Here is a 26,842-nt window from a genome sequence, read left to right as displayed (position 1 = left end):
TTTTCGATTCAAACCCTGCAGCCGAGCCGAATAGCTCAGACGGTAGGTGCGCTGGCTGTTCAGAGCCTTAGTTGGCAGGTTCGATCCTGGCTCAGTGCGGTGTTATTTGAAGGTGCTCATAGACGCCAGCCGCATGGGGGTTACCGGCATGGTAAAAAATTGACTTGCTGGTTAATCCTTTTTTTCTTCTCCCAGGACGTCATCATTTTTCTTTTCCTGGAACTCATTGAATTTATCAATTTTAGCTCGAAACGTATCAGTATTAAATATTTATTTTGGATTGATGCCGACTTTCTTAATGTTTCTTGTTTCTTCTGCCCATTTAGCAGTTTCTTTTAATTTGTTGATGTAGTTAAAGATTTTCTTTGTTAGTTGACTCTCGTTCATTCTTGTGAGGTGTCCATAAAACTTCAGTCTCCTCTTACGTATTATTATTATTATTATTATTATTATTATTATTATTATTATTATTATTATTATTATTATTAGACGGTAGAACACTGGTCTTCTGAGCTGCATTTGGCGGGTTCGATTCCAACTCAATCCGAAGGTATTTCACGGTGCTTAAATACACCCCGGCCAGCCCCGCGGTCAAGGGTAGCAAGCCTGCCTCTTACTCAGAGGCCCCGGTTAGATTCTCGGCCGAGTCGGAGAGTTTTACCTGGATCTGAGTTCTGGTTCGAGGTGTACTTAGCCTACGTTGAGAAAAGTTGAGGTGCTATCTGACGATGTGCTAGCGGTCCCGGTCTAAAAAGCCAAGATTAAAGGCCAAGACGATTCGTCGCGCTGACCACGCGTCATTTCGTAATCTGCAGGCCTTCGAACTGAACAGCGATCACTTGGTAGGTCAAGGCCCAATAGGACTCCAATAGTACGATGTTTGTTGGTTTGTTTGTTTGTTTCAAATTCGCGCCAGCCGCGTGTCGGTAGATTTATCGAAGCATAAAAAAGAATAACGCCTTCGCTGGCAAGACCTAGTGTTTACAGTGCGCACAATGGCTTCTGGCATGAGCTAGAACAAATTTGCTACTTTCATTGACCTGTCTGTCTCATCCTTGGCTTTGACAGAATGAAAGTGACCGAGGTATGAATGATGCTAGTAATGCCATTCCTTATGCAGCCAGTCCCTGTTGTGAATCGTGTCAAAATGTTGCTCATAGGGTCGGTTGGTGCGGGCATTTTAGGGGGCTTGGCAAACTGAAATGTAATAGCAACTTCTGACTCGAGGAAAACAACGGGAAATTACCTCACTCATTATTTCCCTAGTACGCCTCTTCAGTGACGCCTGGGCGACCTAACGGCAGATGGCGGAGCTGCTGAGGTCCAGATCAGCCTCCGGGCTGAGCAATCAACAAAAGAGAATGGACAGTGTCTGTTATGAGTAGGGATCGGAAGTTGAGGAAAAATCCTTTTCTTCTCGAGTGTCCGAAGACGAGGTGGTGGTGGTGGTGGTGGTGGTGATTATTGTTTTAAGAGGAAGTACAACTGGGCAATCATACTCTATATAACACTAATTAGGGAGAAAAAATGGAAGGGATCCAACACTTCGAAAAATGAAGATACTGGCCAAGGAAAGACAAGGCCCACGAAGGGCGTGAAAATAAGGACTCTCTAGGCCTAGGAAACCTAATACCGTTGGGGTCGGAAAGGTACAAGAGTTGACCGAGGGAGCTTGGATAGGATACATGAAAGTGAGGAGCCTGGCACAAGGAAATGGAAGCAATGGCAGGACTCAGCTAAGGAACCCGTGGTCGCGACCCTACGTTCCAAAGTTCAGAGCCCCTGGACCCCTTTTAGTCGCCTCTTACCGGGCGAGTTGGCCGTGCGGTTAGGGGCGCGCGGCTGTGAGCTTGCATCCGGGAGATAGTGGGTTTGAATCCCACTGTCGGCAGCCCTGAAGATGGTTTTCCGTGGTTTCCCATTTTCACAACAGGCACATGCTGGAGCTGTACCTTAATTAAGGCCACGGCCGCTTCCTTCCAACTCATAGGCCTTTGCTATACCATCGTCGCCATAAGACCTACCTGTGTCGGTGCGACGTAAAGCAACTAGAAAAAAATCTTTTCTCTAGTAAATACATATACTTGAACCATATCTGAAAAGAGAGAAAATGAAATGAAAAAGTGAGACTAGTACTTAAAAAAACAGGGGTATCAAATTATGTGCAAGATAAAGTAAAATATTGAAAAGAGAAAATTTTGATGTGAGTGTTCTTGAAAAAGGAAGGTGTCGCTTGCTTCAAGTATGAACCCTTAATCCTGGAACGCCACACTCACAAAACACATACGTAAATACCACAGTGGGGTCTGCTTGACCCAATCAAATTGTAGTCATTCATATCATATCCTTTAAATTTTAGCAGTTGTTCTTATTCTAGCTGTCTACTGTATAGTTAGAGGGCACCGGTAAATGACTATTATGATCTTTAGCGCTTACATATTTTAATTAATTAAATGATAATTACAATGAAAGCAGTTACAGCCTGAAAATTGCAGCGATACATAAATACCAATTTTTTGCTGGCACAGTGGATAAATTTCATTAATTTTTGGAGCATTTTTGCAGTAAATGTATTAAAAAGTTATAAAACAATCACTACAAATTAATAGCACTGATAGTTCACCTTAGTGAGAGGTTACAAAATGCTTCACAGGAGATATCCGCAATCGCTACATACCCTGGCACGGTGACTCTGGCAGAATGGTTTCGCACACTGCGTTGGTTTTTCTGTCATTCTGCCTTGGACAGATCGCACATCGAAGCTTCCTCCAACCATCACCTTGGATAGGCGCTTGATTAATCACTTCAGTGCTCAAAATTTGAGCAATTGTTTTCTTTATGTAGCTCTGTACTACAGGTAGCCTATACTAAGCCGATTGTGAGGGTGAGGCTCAATAAGTGACATGCCTAAGTCTTTCAAAAACTGTCTCCGATTCTTCTTTTCTTGTTGCAATTCCGAATTGGAAAGATTAAAAAGAATAAAAGAATTAACTCCATCAGCGTCTAAGATTCCAAACATGACATGAAGTGGACACCGTTTTGTTCTTCTGCAGATAGTGTATGTCTTACACAGTTGATCAAAGTTGTCAGTGCCACCTTTAGTTTCATTGTATGTGTGAATTATGACTGGTTTATTTGACGTTTCATTCACGGACTTATGATGCATAGTTGATAATATAATTACCAACTTGTTTTACTTAGGTGAATACGACAAGTGTTTCCTCGCGATCGAACGCAGATCTAGATGTTCCTGTAGGTTATTTGGTGTGAAAACTTGGTGGAATGTCTTTCTTATTTTTCCTTAGCGTTTCCACCATTGTAAGACTGTATTGATTGAGGAGCATGTCAGCAAGTGGAACTGATGCGAACCGGTTGTTGACCGTTACATTCCTGTTAAAAAATGAGTAGGTTCGGTCAGTTTGTGAACATAGTAAGTATCCCCTTCAGGCTGGATACATTGCAACTTGAACCCGGTACCTCATCTTCAACTTCGGTGTCACTTTCATGCTTAGCACTGAATTCACTTTAGTCATCGCTGTCCTCGACCACATTGTCAGATTCAAATTCTGAATCACCACCAATATCCTGCTCACTGTCATTATCTTGTAGTCATTCCCTAATGTTCCGATCTGATAGTCCTTCCTTGGAATTAGCCATTCCAAACACTGTTTGTAACACTAAAGGTAACATGCGTCAGTTTAACACATACTGTAGCAAGAATTACAGCAGCATGGCACACACCAGGAAAAGACAACCGTAAACACCACATTGGGGTTTCCGTGACCCTGCACTATATTTACTTATCTTATACGGGTGTCTGCTTTCGCTGACAGATCTGAATAACGCTATGGCAGTGTGAAAAGGTACTTACTCAATTTACAAACATTACTCAGTAGTCTACAATTTCATATAAAAGATTTATTCGGTAATATGTTTCCCATAGGGTCGCTGAGACCCCAGTGTGATGTTCCAGGGTTCATCCGTTGATGAGGAGACAAGTTCGCAAGTGAAGATGACTATTAGGATGTACTGCAAGGCCAACTGAGGTAGGGTTTCCGAATTCCAGTTTCTGTAAGCCTAGTGTGCTTAAACCAAATATGATATGGCACTACAGCCTTTGAAGGGCCTTGGCCTACCAAGCGACCGCTGCTCATCCCGAAGACCTGCATATTACGAGGTGTCGTGTGGTCAGCACGACGAATCCTCTCGGCCGTTATTCTTGGCTTTCTAGACCGGGGCCGCTATCTCACCGTCAGATAGCTCCTCAATTCTAATCACGTCGAACCAGCCCTCAGATTCAGGTGAAAATCCCTGTCCTGGCCGGGAATCGAACCCGGGGCACCCGGGTAAGAGGCAGGCACGCTACCCCCACACCACGGGGCTGATTAAATTTTTTTTTTTTTTAGGGTTGTTTATAGTCGCTTTAACTCCAAGGTCTTATCGCGACTCTTACATATGATTACAGAATAATGGTAATAATAATAATAATATTGTAATTATAAAAATGTAAAGAAAAAAAATAAGTATAATGTAATTACATTTTGGAGTGCAAGCCAGTGTCTTTGAGGAAGTTGATGACTTGATGACTCAGTGCTGGAGAAGACAGTGTCAGTTCCATTCCTTTAGGTATGTTGTGGTGTTGGCGCCAATGGTCATACAGTTGACATTCTGAGATGATATGCTTGACAGTGAGAGAGCAGTTACATTTGCTGCAGGTGGGAGGTTGTTTCTTTTCTAGGAGATAGTTGTGGGTGATCTTCGTATGTCCTATCCTTAGTCGGGAGATTAAGACTTGTTCATGTCTGGTGAGGTTTTGGAGAGGATATGTTCTTGTAGATATCATTTTAATTTTTTGGAGGTTGCTAGTGGAAGTTTTAAGCCAGTTCATTTTCCATTGTTCGTGTAGTTTGATTTTGATATAAGCGATGATATCAGAATGTGGCGTAGCAATTTGACGGTCGTTGATTGGGAGACTAGTAGCTTCTTTTGCTGCTTGATCAACTGATTCATTGCCTGGTATTCCTCTGTGAGATGGGATCCACATAAAAATAACATTTTTTCCTGCGATCTTGATCTTGTGGTACAGCATTTGAATTTCTTTAACAAGTAGGTGTGTTGTTGATGGATTTTGTATTGAAGTTAATGCACTTTTGGAATCAGAGAATATTATGAATGAGTTGTTGTAGCTTGCTTTTGAAATATGAATCATGGCCTGTTTAAGAGCATACAGTTCACTTGTAAACACTGTAAAAAGATCTGGTAATCTGTATAGCTTACTATAGTCTTTATATTTCACTGCACAACCATTTCTCTCATTGAATTTTGATCCATCAGTATAAATTGCACCATATGATGAGTATCTATTACAAATTTCATTAAATAACTGTTGGAATTTTGCTGTGTCAGTTTGAGCTTTAAGATTGTTGTTCAATTCCCAGTTGACTGGAGGCAAATGAGTTTTCCATGGAGGGGTATCTAGTGAGTTGTGTGGAAATAAAATGGGTGGAAGGCTGAGGTTTATTTCCTTGAGAAGATTGGATATTCTGATGTTAAAGGGTTGGGGTTGAGATCCAGTTAGTTTTCCTTTATGTCTCTTTGAAATTAGGTGTTTTTTCAAGTGTTGGTTACTTGTACCAGCTATCTTGAGTGCGTATGTCAAACTCAGCTGTTTACGTCTGATTTCAAGTGGTGGTTCGTTGGCTTCAATCTCTATACTAGCTATGGGGCTGGTGCGGTGGGCTCCTAGGGCAATTCGAAGAGCTGAAGATTGGATGGTATCAAGGATCTTAAGAGTAGATGGTCTGGCAGAACAATATACTATACTGCCATAATCCAGTTTGGCTCTGATTGTGGCTCTGTATGTGTTCATTAGGACATGGTAGTCTGCTCCCCAGTTTTTTGCTGAGAGAATTTTCATGATATTCATTCTTCTTTGACACTCGTCTTTAAGATTTTTAAGGTATGGGGTCCAGGTGAGCTTGTTATCAAATAGAAGTCCTAGAATTTTAATAGTTTTAACTGATTCAATTTTATGGTCTTCCATATATAATTCAGGGTTAGCGATAGTATGTCTATTTTTGGAGAAGAGAATACATTTGGTTTTAGTTTTAGAAAATTTGAATCCTGTGGTTTTAGTCCAGTTTTGAATATTTACAATTGATTCTTGTAATAGGAGTTGAGTCGTTGTAATGTTTTTCCCTGGGCAGAAGATTATCAAATCGTCAGCAAAAAGGCAACACTTAACTGGTGAGTGGATGTTAGAGACTATACCATTAATTGCCACAAGAAACAGTGTTACACTGATAACTGATCCTTGTGGGACTCCATTGTTGATTACTACTTCCTTTGACAGCATTCCATTTACTCTAACTTGAATTCGGCGCATTTGGAGAAAATTATAAATGAAATATAGGATATTTCCAGATATATTATGTGTCATTAGAACTTTGATTACATAGTCTTTCCATACCATGTCATATGCCTTATTAATATCTAAACTGACTGCTATTAGGTGTTGGTTATTGAGAAACGCTTCCTGTATTTCAGATTCCAGACTTATCAAAGTGTCTGTTGTGGAGTGTGCTTTACGGAACCCGTTTTGCACATTACTGAAGAAATTTATGTGCTCGAGATACCAGCGTAATCTTTTGTTGACTATTTTCTCCATGAGTTTACACATCGCATTAGTTAAAGCAATAGGGCGATAATTTTCTGCAATTGAGTTGTCTTTCCCTGGTTTGGGTATTGGAACTACAATGGCATTTCGCCATTGGTCAGGAAATGTCTTAGAGCTCCATATGTGGTTGAAAATGGCCAGAAGATAATTTATTGCACTTAGTGGAAGCTGTTTTAGAAATTCATAAGGGACTGTATCTGGGCCAGGACTAGATTTGCCACATTTGTCAAGTTCAGTAATTATTTCCTGTAGTTGAAAAGTATCGTTTAGATTATAGTTAGGGTCAGAGATAGCTTTCCTTAGATCAACGGATTCACTGGATTTCTTTGTATGGAGAAATTCAGGATCATAATTTTTGTCACTAGAGATCTCGGCAAATGTGTCAGCTAATTTATCAGCGATGTTTTGAGGTTTGTTTATGAAGGTTCCATCAACAGAGTTTCTGAGGGAAGTAATGTAGAAGTGATTATATTTGCCATTTATTCTTTGAAGTTTATTCCACATTTCCTTTTGTGGGGTTTGGGAACTTAGCGAGGAGACAAATGATAGCCATGAATTCTTTTTGCTGAGTTTAATTTCTTTTCGAGCGATTGCTCTATATTTCTGAAATTGGGCTTTATTTTCAGGTGTGGGTTTTCTTTTGTAGAGGTAGAAAGCACGATTCTTATTCTTAATAGCCTCCTTACAAGTGTCATTCCACCAAGGTACTTTTTTCTTAAAGGAGTTTGAGGTTACTTTTGGAACACTCATGTCTGCAGATTTAACAAGAACTTCTGTGAAATCTTGAACAATGATATTTATGTGCTTAGAAGGGAAATCATTTGGAGGGGTTAAGTCTTTTAAGTGGTTATTGACTGTCTGCCTAAATTTTGTCCAATCTGCCTTATTTAAGTTCCATTTGGAGTTGTTAATAAATGAGGAGTTGACAGAAGAATTTTCATTATTGATTAGTATCGGGAAGTGGTCACTATTTCCTTGGAGTGTTGAATAAACAGACCAGTTGAAAAGGGTTGCTACGTCCGGTGTGCAGATGGTTAGGTCTATACTACTACAGGTGCCGTGGGCTATGTCAAAGCGAGTTGGAGCAGTAGAGTTCATTAGAATTAAATCAAATTCATCAAGTATCTTTTCTATCTCTTTTCCTCTTGCATCAGAACTATGGCTACCCCATAACGTGTTGTGGCTGTTGAAGTCGCCTACTAGGATGAATGGTTTAGGTAGTTGGTGGATAAGGTTTCGTAGATCGTCACCTTGAAACAAATAACTGTTTGGGATATAAACATTGCAGATACATAGAGAAGGTGGTAGATGGACTGAAATTGCTACAGCTTCCAAATTAGTGTTAACAGTAATTTCCTTTGCATAGATATTGTTTTTGATATAAGTAGCTACTCCTCCACTCGCATGATTCACATTAGTTCTATTTTTGTGGTAGACACTGTAGAGTCTTAGATTGGCAGCAAAGTCATTCTGAAAGTTTTTTTCTTGGAGACAGATAACAGATGGTTGGTGTTTGTTTATTAGGAGTTGTAGATATTCTAACTGTGATCGATAACTGTTAAGATTCCATTGGAGTAATGTTGCCATAATAATGATCAAAAGCAGAACGAGGTTTATCTCCATTGTTATACTGGGAAGGAATTGTCGTCGCTGGAATAGTCTGGCGTTACATTGATATGCGTTGGGTCTTCACTTTGACTGGCGGATTTCAGTAGTTTTTTTACTATTCGAGTGCTTTTGTTTTTTATGCTTTTATCGGTATAGTAAGGATAGAGTTTTTGAAGGGCTTTAGCAAGACCTTCTAAGTCTTGTGTGTAGTTTGAAGCAATTTCTGATATGTCCTTGGCACCAACTGTATTTTCAAAGAAGGACTGGAGCTGTAGGTAGCTGAGGGGGAATATTGATGGGTCAGCTTCCAAAACTTGTTTTACTGGCAGGAGCATATCACTTATTGATTTTTGCGTGTCTGTCTTGGGTTTCTTGGAAGTGTGATTTGTCTTACGGTTTTCTATTTGTTCAGGAGAGGCCAGTATGGATTTGTTGCCATCAGGAGGATTTGGATTAGTTGTTTCACTGCTAGCTAGTGAAATTGGCCTTTTACATCCAGGAAAATTCACTGTTGTAGGGGTGGCGTGTGTTTCCATAGGTGCTGCAATTTCTCTCTCAATTTGAATTCTGGAGGAGGGAGGATCATTACAGACTTGGCTAAGTGCTAAGTCAGGGTTGGTCATTGAAGTGGCTTCTTGAGTAGGCCTATCTTTTGGGAGTGAGCTAGAAGAGCTAGAAGTACCGATGTCTGTTTTGGGGTTTTCGACCTGTGACTTTTGTGAAATCTCTTGGAGCTGAGGAAAATTATTGGAAGAGGATTCATCTTTTGGAAGTGATACGTTGTTAGGACAATCTTTGGCCAGATGTCCTTCGGTATGGCAAAGAAAACAAGTGGGTGAATCGGATGATAGGTAAATCCAGTAGTTTGTACCATCGTATTCGAGATGAAGGGATTCGGGGAGTTTATCAAAGTCTTCATTCTGAATGTACATTTGTCTTCGAAAGCTTAAAATGTGGGAGAATCCAGGAATTGACAAACCTGCTCTGATTGGGGTAATCCTAGACATGATTTTCATACCGAGTTTTAACAATTCCTCTTCAATAACATAGTTTGGGATCACAGGACAGACGTTGGATAATATAATACGCTTGTTTTTTGTTAGAAGGGGTCGTATTTCCAGTGATACATTGTTTATTAAGATCTTAGGGTTTGTCAATATCAGATCTTCGACATTTTTCTTACTAGAGAGAAAGATGCATATCCTTCCGTTCGATATACGTGAAACAAACCGAATGTTGCTAGGGGTTGTAAGTTTACCTATAGCTAGCACATAATCCTTGATACTGATCCCGTCATGAGATTCGATTACAATAGCTTGTTCTTTGGAGGGGTACGACTGTATTGCAGCAGAATAGCTTAACCTTGAATTACGTTCGTTACTAGGCCTACTTGTGACGGTTGCCATTTGGTTACCTGATGCACTGTTAGGATGTGGAGGGTTATTTACGGTGTTGTTATTATTATTTGTTGGCTTGCATGGTGTCTGTTGAGGAAAAATATCATTGATTTTTTCATTCATTGAATTCGATAAATGCCGACCTCTATCAAGAGAGGTGGCCATTTTGAGTGGGTCAACAAAGGGTTTTAGGTTATCTCTATAGTTCGTCACTTCACACAAGGACCACGGAAATAATGTCAGGTATCTTACTTACAAGAATATAGTAGGTGATCTAAATATTTACTTCTGATCACTCTTACACTAATGTAACGATTATGAACATCTATTAAATACCAAAACTTGAGCAAGGTATTTACTCGCGAACATCATCAGTCACTGCCTTCCCTGATTAAATTCAGTCTATGTGGAAAAAATATTTTTTTTGTTGCTAGTGGCTTTACGTCGCAACGACACAAGACAGGTCTTATGGTGATGATGGGATAGGAAAGGCCTAGGAGTAGTCGTGGCCTTAATTAAGGTACAGCCCTAGCATTTGCTTGGTGTGAAAATGGGAAAACTCGAAAAACAATCTTCAGGCTGCCGTCAGTGGGATTCCAACCCACTATCTCCCGGATGCAAGCTCACAGCTGCGCGCCCCTAACCGCACGGCCAACTCGCCCGGTGTGGGGAAAAAACATTTAAAATTCTGCAAATACGAGAATTTTGCATTTTTAAACATTATAGTTTATTAAATATGAAATAAAAACTAAAATTATGAATTAATTTGGATCGCATCTTTACGTCTTTTTTTGCCAGTTTTTAGATTATTTTTTTTAAGGTATTTTATAGCTCTTTCTTAGGTAGTTTATAAGTCTTCAATTTCCGACTCCTAGTTACGAGATTCTTTGGTCACATATTATGAAAACATGATGCTATGGAAGGAAGACGAATGCCGGGGAGATGTTGCAGCCGATGGATTGACCGAGTAAAAATTCTGGTTGGAAAAATCGCTCCACGCACCATCGAACTTGGCACAGGACGGTAGGGAGGAACATATTTTGCTTTCCAATAACAAATGACTAATCACTATACATGGTCAAGGGTAACAGTAAGAGTGAACGTCACTGTGCCGGCTCCTTATGTATACATAATAGAGCGCCAGCACCGCCGGTAGAATACAGAGGAAGCGGAGTTTTCACGCGAAGGTGCGAGGTCTCTATGACAAAACGTTTCTTGGGATATCTATTATCCATCTCGATTCTAACGAAGTAAGGTCGGCTATCATTCAGTGGCGATACCGACGTTCTGGCACGTCTTAGCTGTTTCCTATAACTCAAGATTGTGGATTCGATGCTAGTCACAAAATCAGTGTCTTTTTCTTTTCTTTTTCCCTGAAAGATGAGTAACATAGCCCACTCTCTGTGTCCTTCTAAGAGTCCTGGTCGTATAGATATAGGCTTACTTTCGGGAGAAGTGGGTTTGAGCCCTACTATCCGCAGCTTTCTTCCGAGTCTTATCCTTTCCTGTGCCATCGTGGTGGTGGTGATTATTGTTTTAAGAGGAAGTACAACTAGGCAACTATCCTCTATATGATTTTTTCGGGAAGTAATTAAGTGATTTCGATTTGTTCAAAAGCGCTTCAAACGTATTCTCCAAGTTCCTCTATATAACACTAATCAGAGAGAAAAATGGAAGGGATCCGACACTTCGAAGAATGAAGGTATTGGGCAAAGAAAGAAAGGGGCCACGAAGGCCGTGAAAATGAAGGACACCCTAAGGTTCGAGTGCTCTAATACCGACGGGGTCAGAAAAGAACAAAAGTGACCAAGGGAGGTCAGATAGGAGAGATGAACGTGAGGAGACTGGCACAAGTGGATGAGTTGAGACCCCCTGGGGTCCCTTTTAGTCGCCTCCGTAACGTAGCGGTTAGTGCAATTAGCTGCCTCCTCGGGAGCCCGGGTTCGATTCCCGGTACTGCCATAAATTTAGGAATGGCAGGAGGGCTGCTATTTGGTTGAAATGGCACATGCAGCTCCAATGGGGGTGTGCCTGATAAGAGCTGCATCACCTCGGGATGAGGACACGAGTTTACTTTCCACAGGCAGGGGATACCATCGGTGTTATTCTACCGCCCCCACTCACAGGCGCAGCCTATGCCATCGTTGGCAAGAACCTGCTGGAGAAGGTACGATATTAAGCCACTAGCAAAATAAATAAATAAATAAATAAATAAATAAATAAATAAATAAATAAATAAACAAATAAATAAATAAATAAATAAATAAATAAATAAATAAATAAATAAATAAATAAATAAATAATCTTTAACGTCTTTCTTTCTGGAGGGGTTTGTCTGCATGGCTGAGTGTGGGGAGAATCTTGCTTGGTCTTAAAGCCTTGATGCCCTGGGTTCGATTCCTGCTGGGTCGTGGGATTTTAATCGTGAGCCTGGGACTGGAGGTTTGTGCTGTGTACCCTTGTAACTCACACACCACACGCAACGCTACCTTCTACCACACGAACACGCAGTTTCGTATAAATACAGGATGTAGCGAGACTATACTGACAAAAAAATTCGGGGATGCTCTTCGTGTTATATTAAGAACTACGGTGCAATCGGATTGGCGGAGAACATTTTTCTTTTCGAGAGAATGAGGTTACTTTCGTACTTTCGGGTGCGTGATTCAAATTGGCGAACTCGCCGTATTTGCTATGCTAGAGCACAAGCCGCTGTCGTCCTTCATGGAAGAGAAGGGGACAGGAGGGGATGGAGGAAAGGTGGGGTGTATGATGGCGACAGAGATAATGTTCCGCTCACAAAGGTTTGTCCATGTCCCATACAGACAATATGCATAGTTCGTTGATTAAACAGCCGTAACTGCACACACAGTACAAGAACACACTGTAATTAAGACACACTTGTCAGTCAAGGAATGCACCAGATCGTTTCTCCTTTCGTCTGTTGGTCGCAGTAACGTTCTTTGTTTGTTATTTAACATGCTCGAAGATGCAATGCTACCGCCCCACGATCATGTATTCCTTCACTAAATGGAATGAAATACTGAACGAAGGAAACAGTATGCCCAGTGGTTTGCTAGGGGCTTTACGTCGCACCGACACAGATAGGTCCTATGGCGACGATGGGATGGGAAAGGCCTAGGAGTTGGAAGGAAGCGGCCGTGACCTTAATTAAGGTACAGCCCCAGCATTTGCCTGGTGTGAAAATGAGAAACCACGGAAAACCATCTTCAGGGCTGCCGATAGTGGGATTCGAACCTACTATCTCCCGGATGCAAGCTCACAGCCGCGCGCCTCTACGCGCACGGCCAACTCGCCCGGTCCCAGTGGTTTGATTACACTAGATGTTCAATATGCCGCCCTCCTACTTCGATGCACAGTTCACATCGGTGTAGTAGTGACCTTTGGACTCTGTTCAGGATGTGTGGTGTGGCGTATCACCTCTATCCCCCACTCCCCCATCTCCACTTCCCCTCCCTTCCCTTCCCTCCTCTGGCGCACAGCAATAGTTAGCGGCTGGCTTTGTGGCATAGCAAATTCGGCAAGTTCGTCAATTTGAATCGCGCGCCCTGATATAACAAGTAACCTCATTTTCACGAAAAGAAAAATGTTCTCCGCTAATCCAATTGCAGCGTGGTTCTTAACATAATACGAAGAGCATTCCTGATTTTTTTTTTTTTTTTATAGTTATGATACGGCACATCCTGTATGTTTCGAATTAACTCAAATTGGTATCTCAACAAGTGCAATCCTAATGTAAATCTGTTTTAAGATTAACGTTTTTATGTTAATATAGTAAGTGCGTTCTTAGACCTGTATCTGCCGGGCTGAGTGGCTCAGACGGTTAAGGCGCTGGCCTTCTAACCCCAACTTGGCAGGTTCGATCCTGGCTCAGTCCGGTGGTATTTGAAGGTGCTCAAATACGACAGCCCCGTGTCGGTAGATTTACTGGCACGTAAAAGAACTCCTGCGGGACTAAATTCCGGCACCTCGGCGTCTCCAAAGACCTTAAAAAGTAGTTAGTGGGACGTAAAACAAATAACATTATTATTATTATTATAGATCTGTATCTTGTGTTATGCTTTTCATCTTCATTTGCATGTGAGCGATAGTAGTATTAGTAGTTCTGGACAGTAGCGGCGATTAGGAGGTGTCTGCACTTTGTGGAGAAAACATTAAATTTGTGTACTATTTTAGCTGGCTGAAACGAATAATTATTTTAAAGAAAGCAATTTGTACAAGGCCTGTTGTATTATTAGCTAATGCATTCCTATATTTTCTTTAATTATTAAAAATTATTAGCCGGATACGCACAAAATATCGTTCGTCGCGGCTAACCGATATGTATAGCGCCGCAGCAAGTAGTGGAGACTTTGCATGTGCTGTGAGGAAGGGTAGCAGGAGTATATTATTTTGGCAAGGTCATGGACATTCGGGTATGATTCACCCGCTTGCCGCACGCAGTCGTCAGTTTGGCAGTCTCTTTAGTGTCTGTTAGTTTCTTAGTGTGTAATCAAACGCTAGATGATTTTTAAATGTATAATCACGCCGTACTATTTAATTGTAATACATTGTTCCTTTGGTGAAAGTTTTATTGTACAGTATTGAATCAAAATTTCAAAACACCATTATTTCCGCATTTAAGTTGGTAAATTGTCAACCTTTACCTACATCTCTCTCAAAATTCGCTCAGAGAACATTAAAAACTTGCATTTTTTGTACCCCCTTTTTTTCTGGTTTGATGCATATACAGCCCCTCCGCCCCGCACTTCTAATTCCCAATCGCCGCTACTGGTTCTGGAAGTCCCTCACAATTGGACAAACACTGCCACTGAAAGAAAACTATTATTGTCTGTTTCTTTAGCAAACAATGAAGTGAGCTTTGCTTACGGTTTCGTGGCGTAACTGAGTGTATTACTTCGTGGTCCCACAATGGGGGTTCAGATAAGTCTGTTTGTTGTGTGTTTCCGGTGATAAGACACAGTAGACAATAGGTTTCCGGGCTCGCGTGATTCAGTAAACACGCGTGTCTTTTCCTGCGTCACTTTCAACTTTTCCACACCAATACTCCACATGTATTTTAACACCCTCTTAAGTAGCAGTATCCCCTCGTTGATGATGCAGGTGAATGGACAGTTTATGTTGAGCGGACAAAGTCTGACAGCGAGATTTACATCTTCATTGAAATGTAGCGTGTAACAGTAAAGCACTGCCAAACTTTCACAGTCTTCACGCGTACAAGAAGGAAACAAAATTCTATATGGTCATGGCTCCATAGACTCTTTATTTCCTCGTTAGAGCTCCTTTTCTGCAACTGTTCCTGGTACATTAATCATGGTAAACATACAGCAACACGTGGTGGTGGCAATGGTGGTGGCTTAACAAGAATCGAACCTGAGGCCTCTGGTTACGGGAGACAAGTTATCTACCCCTACGCCGCGGGCCTGGTACCTGGTGCCTCATACCAGGAAGCCACGGGTTTGACTCCTGGCTCGTGAACGGATTGTTATCTTGTTAGATTGTTCCCTGAATCTCGTGAGATCAAGAGAGGCTGCGGACTCGGTCAAGAAAGCCAAGTAATTGGCTGCTTAATTTTCCACTATAACCACCCAATCTGACTGGACAGCAATCATTTGACATCTTTAATGAGCTGCATGTGTCATGTATTATTATTATATCTTTATTTCTTTCCTTCTTAATCCGTTTACCCTCCAGGGTTAGTTTTTCCCTCGGACTCACCGAGGGTTCCCACCTCTACCGCCTTAAAGGCAGTGTTCTGGACAGTGAGACTTTGGGACGGCGGATACAACTGGGGAGGAGGACCGGCACCTCGCCCGGGCGGCCTCACCTGCTTTACGGAACAAGGTCCTTGCGGAGGTACGGGAAGATTGGAAGGGATAGACAAGGAAGTGGGAAGGAAGCAGCCGTTGCCTTATCTTAGCTACCATCCCGGCATTTGCCTGGAGTAGAAGTGGGAACCGCGGAAAACCACTTCGAGGATGGCTGAGGAGGGAATCGAACCCCCCTCCATTCAGTTGACCTCCCTAGGCTGACTGGACCCCGTTCCAGTCCTCGTACCACTTTTCAAATTTTCTTGGCAGATCCTGGAATCGAACCCGGGCCTCCGGCAGTGGCAGGTAATCACACTGACCACTACTCCACAGAGGCGGATTATTATTATTATTATTATTATTATTATTATTATGTCCGACTCGTTGGCTGAACGGTCAGCGTACTGGCCTTCGGCTCAGAGGCTCCCGGGTTCGATTCCCGGCCGGGTCGAGGATTTTAACCGTAATTGGTTAATTCGAATGGCACGGGGGCTGGGTATATGTGTTGTCTTCATCATCATTTCATCCTCATCCCGATGCGCAGGTCGCCTACGGGAGTCAAATAGTAAGACCTGCAGCTGGCGAGCCAAACCCGTCCTGGGATATCCCGGCACTAAATGCCATACGACATTATTATTATTATTATTATTATTATTATTATTATTATTATTATTATTATTATTATTATTATTATTGTTACCGTGTTTTTGTGGTAGTTATGCGTGAAAGAAGGTGCGGGGTGGTGAACGGGTCTCAAGCTACTAAAGTAAAATTAATTTAAAATTTAACCAGGTTATATTTTCTTTTCAAAAACAAAGAAATAACAAGCATGGCAGTTACAAAGTAGCAAGTCAAAGGGTAGTTACAATATTTACAGGATTTGGGCTCCGAGCCCTAAAAACACAATGCTTGGGCAATCAGCGCAGTTTTACCTCCAAACACAAGTTTCAACAGAGGGGCAGAAAACCCCATTCGTGCCTAGGAGCCCTAGCTCCAAATTACACTGAAAAGCCTCCACGAGGCATACAACACTCAATTTTCAAAAGAGCCACTTGCTCTCAAATTTAAGCCTCTCCCAGGCCACACCAAACTCCACCTTCAAGTTGTCCTCAACGGACATAACCACAGGGGTAAAATACCCAATCTACTGAGGTCTATTAAATGCAAAGGAGGTTAATTAAATGACCTCTAAAATAACAATTTGAGAGGAGGCGAACTTGCACTCCTAATACACTTTGATTAAGACCTACTTGGCACTAGGCCGTTAATACAAGGGCTAATCCCATACTAAAGAGGTGACTTAAGAAGAGAACAATTTGTTTTACGTTAACGAAGAATAGGTTAAGAAAAATAAGTTCACCTCAAAACAATATGAGTGGGAGCTCGAGAGGGTTAGCACTCTCTATCCCAGTATGTAGCTTTAAAAGAGAATATATGAAAAGAGTAGTTACATTTAGGAAAAGGTTACATGGTGGAACGCTTAGAACCCACCCCGAGAGTTAAACTGCTGAGCAAGCAAAGAAAGAAGTTATTAATCGGCCATTACCTTGTTGTTGACCGCTGCCGAGGAAAGAGGCGCTTCCCGCCTCCTGCTATGTACTTAATACACTGAAAGATGGAACTGAAGTGGCCCGGAGATCCTAAAATCAGCAGTTTATATCCTCTCGCGGAAGGTTCTAGGGGTTAGGGGAATGAAAACACCCTCCCACAAACTTTTTATTGGGTAGGATACAGCAACATATTCAAGTTGGGGGAAGATACCTACGATTGGTCAGAAATTAATAACAGAAATTCGGGATTGGTTAAATGCAAAACAAGGGGAAAGAGAGGGGTATACAGCCAACTTAAACAATAACTGAAAAAAAAATTTAGCAAAGACAAACATTTGAAATAAAAATTTCTCCAACAAAATAATTCTTTGACTCCGCACTAGGGTGCACTATTGTTGATCTTCAGTAGTGTCCTCTAGAAGAGAAAGTTCACACTTCTTACTTCAAGCAAAACAAAAACACATCAAAAATGACACAGTTCAAAAACTCAAAATTTTCCACGTGGTGACATCTTTTGAGAAGGTAGCGAATTAATAGCGTATATAAAGTTCAGACTTCCTCCAGCAGAGGAGTTTCAACAGGCGCAAATTTTAAATTAGCGGCGTGGAGGTGTACCGCCCGGTACAATTATTATTATTATTATTATTATTATTATTATTATTATTATTATTATTATTATTATTATTATTATTATTATGTACTTGGCGCGTTTTACCGTTCAGGTTAATCATTTTGTAAATAATTTGCTTTAATTTAATCCTGTTTTGTTTTTGGCAGCAGATAACATGTGGACACGCAACATGAATTTGAGTGACAGCTGATTATCATATTCGACCATCCTCGGTGTGACTGGAGGAGCGTAGTGCAAGAAAGGTGGTGGTGGTGATTATTGTTGTAAATTAAGGGGAAGTACAATCATCCTCTCCTAATCAGAAGGGAAAAAAGGAAGAGATACGACACTTTAAAAAGAAAGGCGAGGGCTTCGAAGAGCGTGATACGAAAGACACTAGTCCTTGCAACCTTGCAGAAGTAATACTTTGGGGGTCGGAAAAGAACAAGGAAGGCCCGATAAGAAATATGAAAGTAAACAGGGCTTAAGTGGAGGTAAGGACTGGCTCGACCGGGGGCACCGTGCTGGCTAAACGGCGCTACTAAATTGAGATTTCCTAAAGAAACTCCCTTTTAGTTACCATTCAATCGATACTTCTGACCACGCCTGTGGACGTGACATTTAACAGTTCCGATATAAAATGAAATGACGTATGGCTTTTAGTGCCGGGAGTGTCCGAAGACATGTTCGGCTCGCCAGGTGCAGGTCTTTTGATTTGATTCCCGTAGGCGACCTGCGCGTCGTGATGAGGATGAAATGATGATGAGGACAGCACATATACCCAGCCCCAGTGCCAGCGAAATTAACCAATGATGGTTAAAATCCCCGGCCCTGCCGGGAATCGAACCCGGGACCCCTGTGACCAAAGGCCGGCACGCTAACCATTTAACCATGGAGTGTAAGTACTTTATAGATCAGGTATGTCAAGGTCACTAGCTGATCGACAACTGTGGGTGCATGAGAAACAGCTGATAGGAGCGCTAGTCCCGGACGTTATCAGACAGCGCAAGCCTGGAGGGGTGTACATTACACGTCCATAACTACCGTACTTCGTAAAATACAAGTATATATTATTTCATATAAGGACCTACATAATTAAATGTATTAAATGCGGCGTTTGTATAAAATGCGCGCAACAACATGTTTTGTAATCACTAGAGCCCGAATTTCCATGTACTATCAAATCTCAAAATGTGCATTCATTCATTATCAAATGACGGAACATGCACAATAAAATGGAAAATATGCATTATCAAATTTCAGTTAAACATTGCTATATTTTCACTTCCTTTTGAAATACTGTGCCGGCCCCGTGGTGTAGGGGTAGCGTGCCTGCCTCTCACCCGGAGGCCCCGGGTTCGATTCCCGGCCGGGTCAGGGATTTTTTACCTGGATCTGAGGGCTGGTTCGAGGTCCACTCAGCCTACGTGATTAAAATTGATGAGCTATCTGACGGTGAGATAGCAGCCCCGGTCTAGAAAGTCAAGAATAACGGCCGAGAGAATTCGTCGTGCTGACCACACGACACCTCGTATTCTGTAGGCCTTCGGGCTGAGCAGTGGTCGCTTGGTAGGCCAAGGCCCTTCAAGGGCTGTAGTGCCATGGGGTTTGGTTTCGTTTGAAATACTGTAAAGCAACTAATTTCCCCACATTTTCTTCATTTAAGTTAATTCGTTTATTCTGACAGAGCATTCCTTAACGCAGAAAATGATCTTTCTACATCACAAGAAGTGACAGATTCATAATTAAAGGAAGACATTTAGTAGGACGAAGAATATCTGAAGTTATCTCTTTTCAAAAATTAAATTAGAAGTTCCTTTCCACAATCCATTTAGACACGAGGTCTCTTCGTAGACTTTTAACAGGTGACATGACACCAACACTTCACAGCACAGTCCACCACTAAATTGCAGTTTGAAGCGTGTAAGCGTACTGCTTTCCAACTCCCTTCTTTTCTCAATTATTTTGACCTCGGACGTGTGACCAGTGAGAGTTCAGGTTCACTTTTTACTGGGATACCTTATTTCTAACATTAGAGCGATCGACGAGGAATCTTCCTGTGTTTACTCAAGCAACAGATAAGAAAGTGCTTGGCTAACAGGATTATAGGACCTTTATGCATGTAACTTTGGTTGTTAAGTAGTATACCGGGAAAACATTTTCTTTCTCTGTCAATAATAGACAAATAACGTCGACGTACGGTCCCAAATTCTGCAAACCCACCTTCAAAAACGACACTATCATGCAAGTTAAGATAATATATGCGTCATAGTCAGAAGAAAAGTCATATAATCCAATAAGTCATATAATCCAGTTATTCGCCATTAAATCCAAAATTTTCAAAATATGCATTATGCATTAATTTTCTCCCTAAATGCCAAAAACATGCAAACACGCGCGCAAAAAGTACGGTAATTTGGAATTAATTAGTCATAGAACGAGTATTTGCAAAGTTTCATAAATGTACCAGCTTATTTAGGAACATTCATTTGCATGGAAATCCGGGCTCTAGTAATCACCGTGTATCAAGAAAATAAATACCTGCTTTAAAGGTTGACATAAACAATGAAGTACAAAGTAAAAGGCATTTACTTTTTAGGGACTTACATGCTCAACTCACCTGCGAACAGTTATGAAGCAGAATAAAATCGACCAATATGCCGCTACTACATCGCTTCTGTGGCAAAATCTCGGCTTTTAAAACTTAAATAAAAGAAAATATGCCATGATCTTGGTGAAGAAAGCCAAGTAATAAATAGGCTGATAAATTTTCCGCCATAGCCAGACCATCTTACTGAACAGCAGTCATCTTGACAGACTATGGTCTTTAATGAGCTGTGTGTGGTATTATTATTATTATTATTATTACAGAGGTGTCAAAAATTACGGTTTGTCCGTAATTATTACGGATTTCACCTCACGATTACGGTTTTACGGTCAAAGGCCGGAATGGATATGGAAAAACGATATTATCACGAAAAAGAAAAGAAGGAACGAAGAAAAACGTTCAGTTCTTTCGAGCATACTGCTCAACATCCTCTTTTCAATGCTTGTGAGTCGGCAACTAAACTTATTCGATCATCTGTTACTTTTGCTACCCATGAGCGTTGTGAAATTCATTGTGAACGAAGGAGATCTAATCTACTCTTCTCCATTATAGAACCTTAGGTAATGTATTTGCAGTATTGTATTAGGTATACATCACAGTAACTTTCCCACAGAAAGAATTTTCAGTGTTGATGGGAAAGAATCAGACAGAATTCAGGCCTACCTTAAGCACATATACACTGGAATCGCTCATGGTCCAGAAGACGAAATCATCATCGCAGTGTGGAAGGATTCTTCAAGAAAACCAATGCTGAAAAAGAGCTGTTGAGTGCGAAATAAACTATAAAGTTACCTTTTTTTACATAGTAACAGGTGATATGCAAATTTTATTGTGTAATATGATATGCTTTAGAACACGTTGCTGTCGAGAAGGGCAAAGAACGTGTCAGTGTTCTCCCCAGAAATTTTTGTCAGCTGGGTGGCAAGAATGAGTAGCCGGGCGGGGAATACTACGTAAAACTTAAATATGAAAAAATAAAATCAATTCATTCCCCTCAGGGCGTTAACAATAATATTAGACAGGTAAACATTAACTGCAAAATTGAACTATTTTAGTGTTATTATCACGAATAAGACATAACGGAGTATTTTGAATTTCTAGTGTTCTGTTGCTTCTTCCAAATCATGTAACAGCGGACGTAGCCCTACCACTCGGTTGCAGTGGACATGTGGACTGCCATAGGGGTTTGTAACGTCATGCGGAATAGAGGGCTCGCATGCGATTCCACACTAATCCAGAGCCCCCGCTCGCGACTGCATATTGTTCAAGCTAAATATTTGATCTCCGATGTAATGGATGCAATTATGCTAATGATAATGATAATGATTTATTGTTTAAATTAACAGTTTTACAGTATTTACATGTTAATTTGGAGCACCCAGTGACTCAGATATGTATTAATATTATGTAATTAGCACATATCTAGGTTACCGGTATATTAGCCGGGCGGTCTCTAAAAACGGCAGGGCGGTGCGACTATTAAAAAAGGTCCTAGGGGGAACACTGCGTGTCATTATCGAGAGAACAGCATCCTTTGAATTTGACTCGAACTGTTTAATGGGTGGGGGGAGATTACTGTTGACCCACTTCAAAGTTTGGCACGTCTGTTATTATTATTATTATTATTATTATTATTATTATTATTATTATTATTATTATCATTATTATTATTATTATTATTATTATGTGGTTGGTGCGTTTTTCCGTTCACTGTATGGTCCACGAGTGGTCTGCTCCCAAAACGAACACAGAGTGCAGTAAAATTAACGTAAGTTATTTAAAAAAAGATAAACCTGAACGGGAAAACGCGCCAGCCAGATAATCATCTCTATGTTGATACAGAAGTACACAAACATACTCTAACAAATTACTGTGTCAGTCCTTATTATAGCACACCCTATGCAGTTGAATGTTTCAACCCTTACTTGTAGACCAAACCATGGTGACTGGTAGACGTGCGTAGTAGCCCTGAGTCAGCAACGTGAGGAAGTAGTACGGGCACTGCGTTTACGGCGGGCAAACTTTGACACCCGTGTTTAGAGATGAACTTAAATGATTTTCAGAATATCTGTGACACAAAAATATCTGTGACGTCTGTTATTCAGTCGCAGGAAGCACGATCATATGATTATCGTCACGTTCACTCTTTGGTCGCGGGCGGCCAGTGTAGAAATACTTCTAGTTGATATGATAACAATGTCGGGTAGTATTTTTCGGAAGATTCGGAACGTTAGAAATGGGAAAAATTGTAATATTCACTTTTATGATCTGAAGTTTTAAAAATGTGTAGAGAAAAGGTTGTTAACATGATCCGCAATAAATTAACAAGCGGAATGTGATTACCCGTGTCGTGTCTTCGGGATCCCAATTATTTATAGTACTTACTGTACGATTAAAAATAAAATGGCTAAAAATAATTGATTTATTAACTTGATACAAAGATTCCTCCCATATACAGGGTTATTCAGAAAAGTTGTCCACCTGAAATAACTCGTGAAGGATTAAATATATTAAACTTTTGTTTTCATTTTCAGTAATGGTACCAAAAGGCTAAATCGGACTTAAAGTACTGTGTCATGAAATCACCTAGCCGTAGGTAACTGGTAAATGAAAAACGGATGTAGACCTTGAGCTACAGCAGTAACGTGAACGTGATCTAAGCACACAACTTTAAAAAATGCTATTTTGTCACAGATACGTCCGTGACAGTGTATCTGATATCTCGGTGACAAAGTAGCAGGCTGTGATTTATCGACTATCTCTACCAGTGTTATCGATGTTGAGGACAGGGCTGTCTTCTGTTTGTAGGATTTGTAATTCTCATCGGATTCCATCCCCCTCCCTAATTAAGAAAATCATACAAGCAGCCCTGACATAAGCCTCTGACGGTAATGCTACCCAGTGTACCCCCCAGGAGGGTAAGCTAATTTTATGAGAATTCGTATGTCATGTAGAAAGCTCCCACTATAAAGATTCAGTCCCTTTATAGCCGGATACGCCGTATTCTTTAGAATTGTAAATGACTTGCCAGTCATGTGACTTAATCATTTAGCATGAGTGAGCTTTTTAATTGTGTTTCTCTGTTCCCAGGTACGTCAGCATGGTCCCGAGTAGACGTGAGAAGTAACCACCCGTCGATAGTACCCCTCAGTTACGGACAGTTAGTTACCTAACCATCTGGAGTTCCACAGCAGTGAAGATCGTGTGCTCTGAGCTACTCCGTACTTATTCTGTTACTACAAGTCTCTTCGTCTGAAATCATTCATCCTTATAAAAGACTGCCTCCGATCGGAGAATATTTACGTTCAGCTCCAGGTCTAAACCAAAACAAAAGAGTCAGTTCTGACTTTCGCCAACGCAAACTTGAATTAGTTAGAAGTTGAGGTAAGAGACGCCAATACCGATCAGATCTATTATGAACAGAGAATCAGCGACGTGACAGGATATTCGTGATGTGATTTATATTATCATAGTATTCTTCAGTGAATGACAATTGAATCAGTTTTTCCAACCACGCAATCTTTCATAGAACTCTGCGAGGAAAGGAGCCTACAAGGGCAAATATGTCGGTTTATTATCGGTGAACAAGATCTCTAGTTATTGTGTGTGCTGAATGAGAAACTATTATTGACTCTCATATAGAGAGCAGTGATAATTGAAATAAAAAGAAAATATTAATTAGAACGGAGTGAAACCTGAGCTCTGAAGCGTGCGATTTAGAAGGCAATGATTTTGACTTGCTGCGAATAATAATTTAGAAATATATAACTATAAAGGCTGAGACCGAAATAGGATTTTTAAGGCAGTGAATAATATACTGTATTCAGTTAGCCATTTTTATTAAGATACTCTGTTATTTAAACAAAGGATCAGGTATTTGACATTACATTTCTGATGTAATGTCATCGTATTCTTCAGTGAATGACAAGTGAATAAGATTTTCCAGACTCTCAGCCTTACAAAGAACTGTGTGAATATAACGAACCAACAAGGGCAAATAGTTCCGTGGATAAAGCGTTCAGTTGTGTGCTGAATGAAGACTGTCATTTTCTCTCATTTAGAAGGCACCGATTACTCATTACTCAGAAAGGTGTAAAAACTGAAAGCAATTAGAAGGCTGTGAGCTTTGGAACGTACGATTTAGAAGACGTTGGCTTATTGCGAAGAATATAAATTTGGAAATACGTACCGAAGAACTGAAATTGAAATATGATTTAGAAGGCAGTGAATGGTAAATTATGTTCAATTAGCCAATTTTTGCTAAGATATTCTGTTAGTAAACAAAGGCTCGGGGATTTAACAGAACTTTCCTGATTTGATTCATCTTGTCATCGTATTCATCTGTGAATATCAATTAATCTTTTCCAGATTGCGTAATCTTCCATGGAACTACTGTGATTTTAGAAGTCCTAACAAAGACCAATAGGTGACCATTGACGGTTGAACTGATCTCAAGGTTTGTGGGGGAGGGGCTATTCTTATCGTCGTGACTGATGTAAAAGGCAGTATGAAGTGGCGTTGCGCGCGAGTTCGCTATCAGACCGAACAGTGTGGTGTTGAGTCAGTCGCACCAGAGCAGCCATGGCAGACGGGCCAGTGCTAGAGAAAGTCAACAATAACATGTTCCACTACAGCAGTGGAGATGAGAACAGTTCTCCGCAGCGCAAGTTTCCTCGGAAGAGCGCTGTGGATGTTAAGTTCCGAGATGTGTCCTTCAGCACCACCGTGTGGAGTGTACAGCAACCCATCCCCAGTAAGTAATATTTATTCTATATTTAATATTTAAGGCCATTTGGACTTGGAATGTTTATGCAAATAATAGTTCTGATGGTAATTGCCTATTGTTGGGTATTCATAAGATATAGTGGACTGCGGTATCTACATGCGACTTTCTTACTGGTTGGCTTCAGATAAATCACATGACCTTTGTTGGCATAATATATTTGACGTTGTCCAGTATTTTTAGTTATTAACTAGCAACCCGCCCCATTTTCACCCAGAGAAAAATTTGAATTTTTAGTGGTAGGCCTTATATAAGGTGACCAGGCGTCGTTTTTTATCCGGGCATGTCGTCCTTTTTAGACCATTGTCCGGGGTCCGGGTGGATTATTAAAAAAAACGAAATGTCCTCCTTTTTTGTGAATATGCTTATTTTGGGATAATCTGTTTTATTATTAATAGCGCATAAATGTGCAAAGTTTATTCGTTGCTGCATTCCGTTAATGACTGTACTCTTTTTGCACAATTGCTGAAATGAAAAAATGAAATGGCGTATGGCTTTTAGTGCCGGGAAATCCCAGGACGGGTTCAGCTCACCAGGTTCAGGTCTTTTGATTTGACTTCCGTAGGCGACCTGCGCGTCGTGATGAGGACGAAATGATTATGAAGACAACACACACACCCAGCCCCCGTGCCAGGGAAATTAACCAATGATGGTTAAAATTCCCGACCCTGCCGGGAATCGAACCCGGGGCCCCTGTGACCAAAGACCAGCACGCTAACCATTTAGCCATGGAGCCGGACATTGGTGAAATGATATCGTTTAAACTTTTAACGGACAGAACGCATATACAGTCTACAGAGGGCTCGTGGAAACCTTCTCGCATGCATAATTTATTATGAAAACTGTGAATTGCCGATCTGTTTATTGGGCTCCTTAAGTCGTTGTTCGTTTCCGATCCAACTCCTGTTGATCATGGCCTCAGTGGAGTAGAAGCTTAGATCTATTTCCTCTCTTTTCCTTCTTCTCAATTGTAGGAATTCTGCTTCTTGTTTGGTAGAAGGTAGCTGCAGTCTAAGTTCTTCTATAAGAAAAGGCTCATGTGCCAGTACATATGCCATTCTGGATGGTGCCATTTTTGAAATGCCTAACGTTCGTTTGAGAAATCTGGCTTTCACGTTCTCTCTGCAATTTAAATCGTATAACAGAGATAATCCCACATTAGTCCCAAACCATAAGTGTTGACTCGGACGGCCTTTGCTTGGAAGAGGAACATTGCTTTGGTAATCTGTTTTACTACTCAGTTTTCACAAGTATTCTTCATTACGTTACGACATCATAGATATCGTATCGATGTATAGAAATATGGCTGTGAATATGCAGTACATCTTATTATTCAATGTATGTCTTGTGTTGTGATAATAGACGCGATTTACTACTCTGTATACTGCATGCTTCCCTCTCAGCAGTACCCCGCCAGAACACTGCTATGTTAATGTGTGACAGCTGACAACGTGACAAGCGACAGGAGTTAACCGGGATTTGAAGGAATGCTGCTTTAAATGGAAGACTCTGAAAAGTGATATTTATTATTGTGATGTTGAACAATGTATTCTGTATTTGCAAGTAAAGTCTAAATCCTTTCAAATTGATGCTGTGAAATATTTTGAAGAGTTCGACAATTTCAAACAATTCCTGAATGAGAGTAGTAATTTTCTTGAATTTAACAAGTTACCTTGTAGTTCAGAGTTATTAAAACTTGAAGAATGCTTTCTTCTATACCACGGCACAATGCAAATGCAGAAAGACTATTTTCGTTGATTTCAGCACAGTGGACTGATA

At 40.8% G+C, this 26,842-nt stretch overlaps 1 protein-coding gene across 1 annotated transcript in view; it reads left to right on the top strand.

Moving 5' to 3' along the window:
- LOC136881319 (ATP-binding cassette sub-family G member 1) overlaps positions 1–26,842 on the top strand; it is a 276,501-nt gene that overhangs the window by 102,114 nt on the left and 147,545 nt on the right. The window contains exon 2 of the mRNA XM_067154132.2: positions 23,371–25,033. Within this exon, the coding sequence (XP_067010233.2) occupies positions 24,862–25,033 (172 nt within the window). The 5' untranslated portion in view covers positions 23,371–24,861. The remainder of the gene's footprint in view (positions 1–23,370; positions 25,034–26,842) is intronic.

Source organism: Anabrus simplex, chromosome 9, assembly GCF_040414725.1.
Source record: "Anabrus simplex isolate iqAnaSimp1 chromosome 9, ASM4041472v1, whole genome shotgun sequence".
In the NCBI taxonomy this organism is placed as follows: Eukaryota; Metazoa; Arthropoda; class Insecta; order Orthoptera; family Tettigoniidae; genus Anabrus; species Anabrus simplex.
Note: the sequence above shows the minus strand (reverse complement) of the source record. Positions and strands in the feature narration are given on the sequence as shown.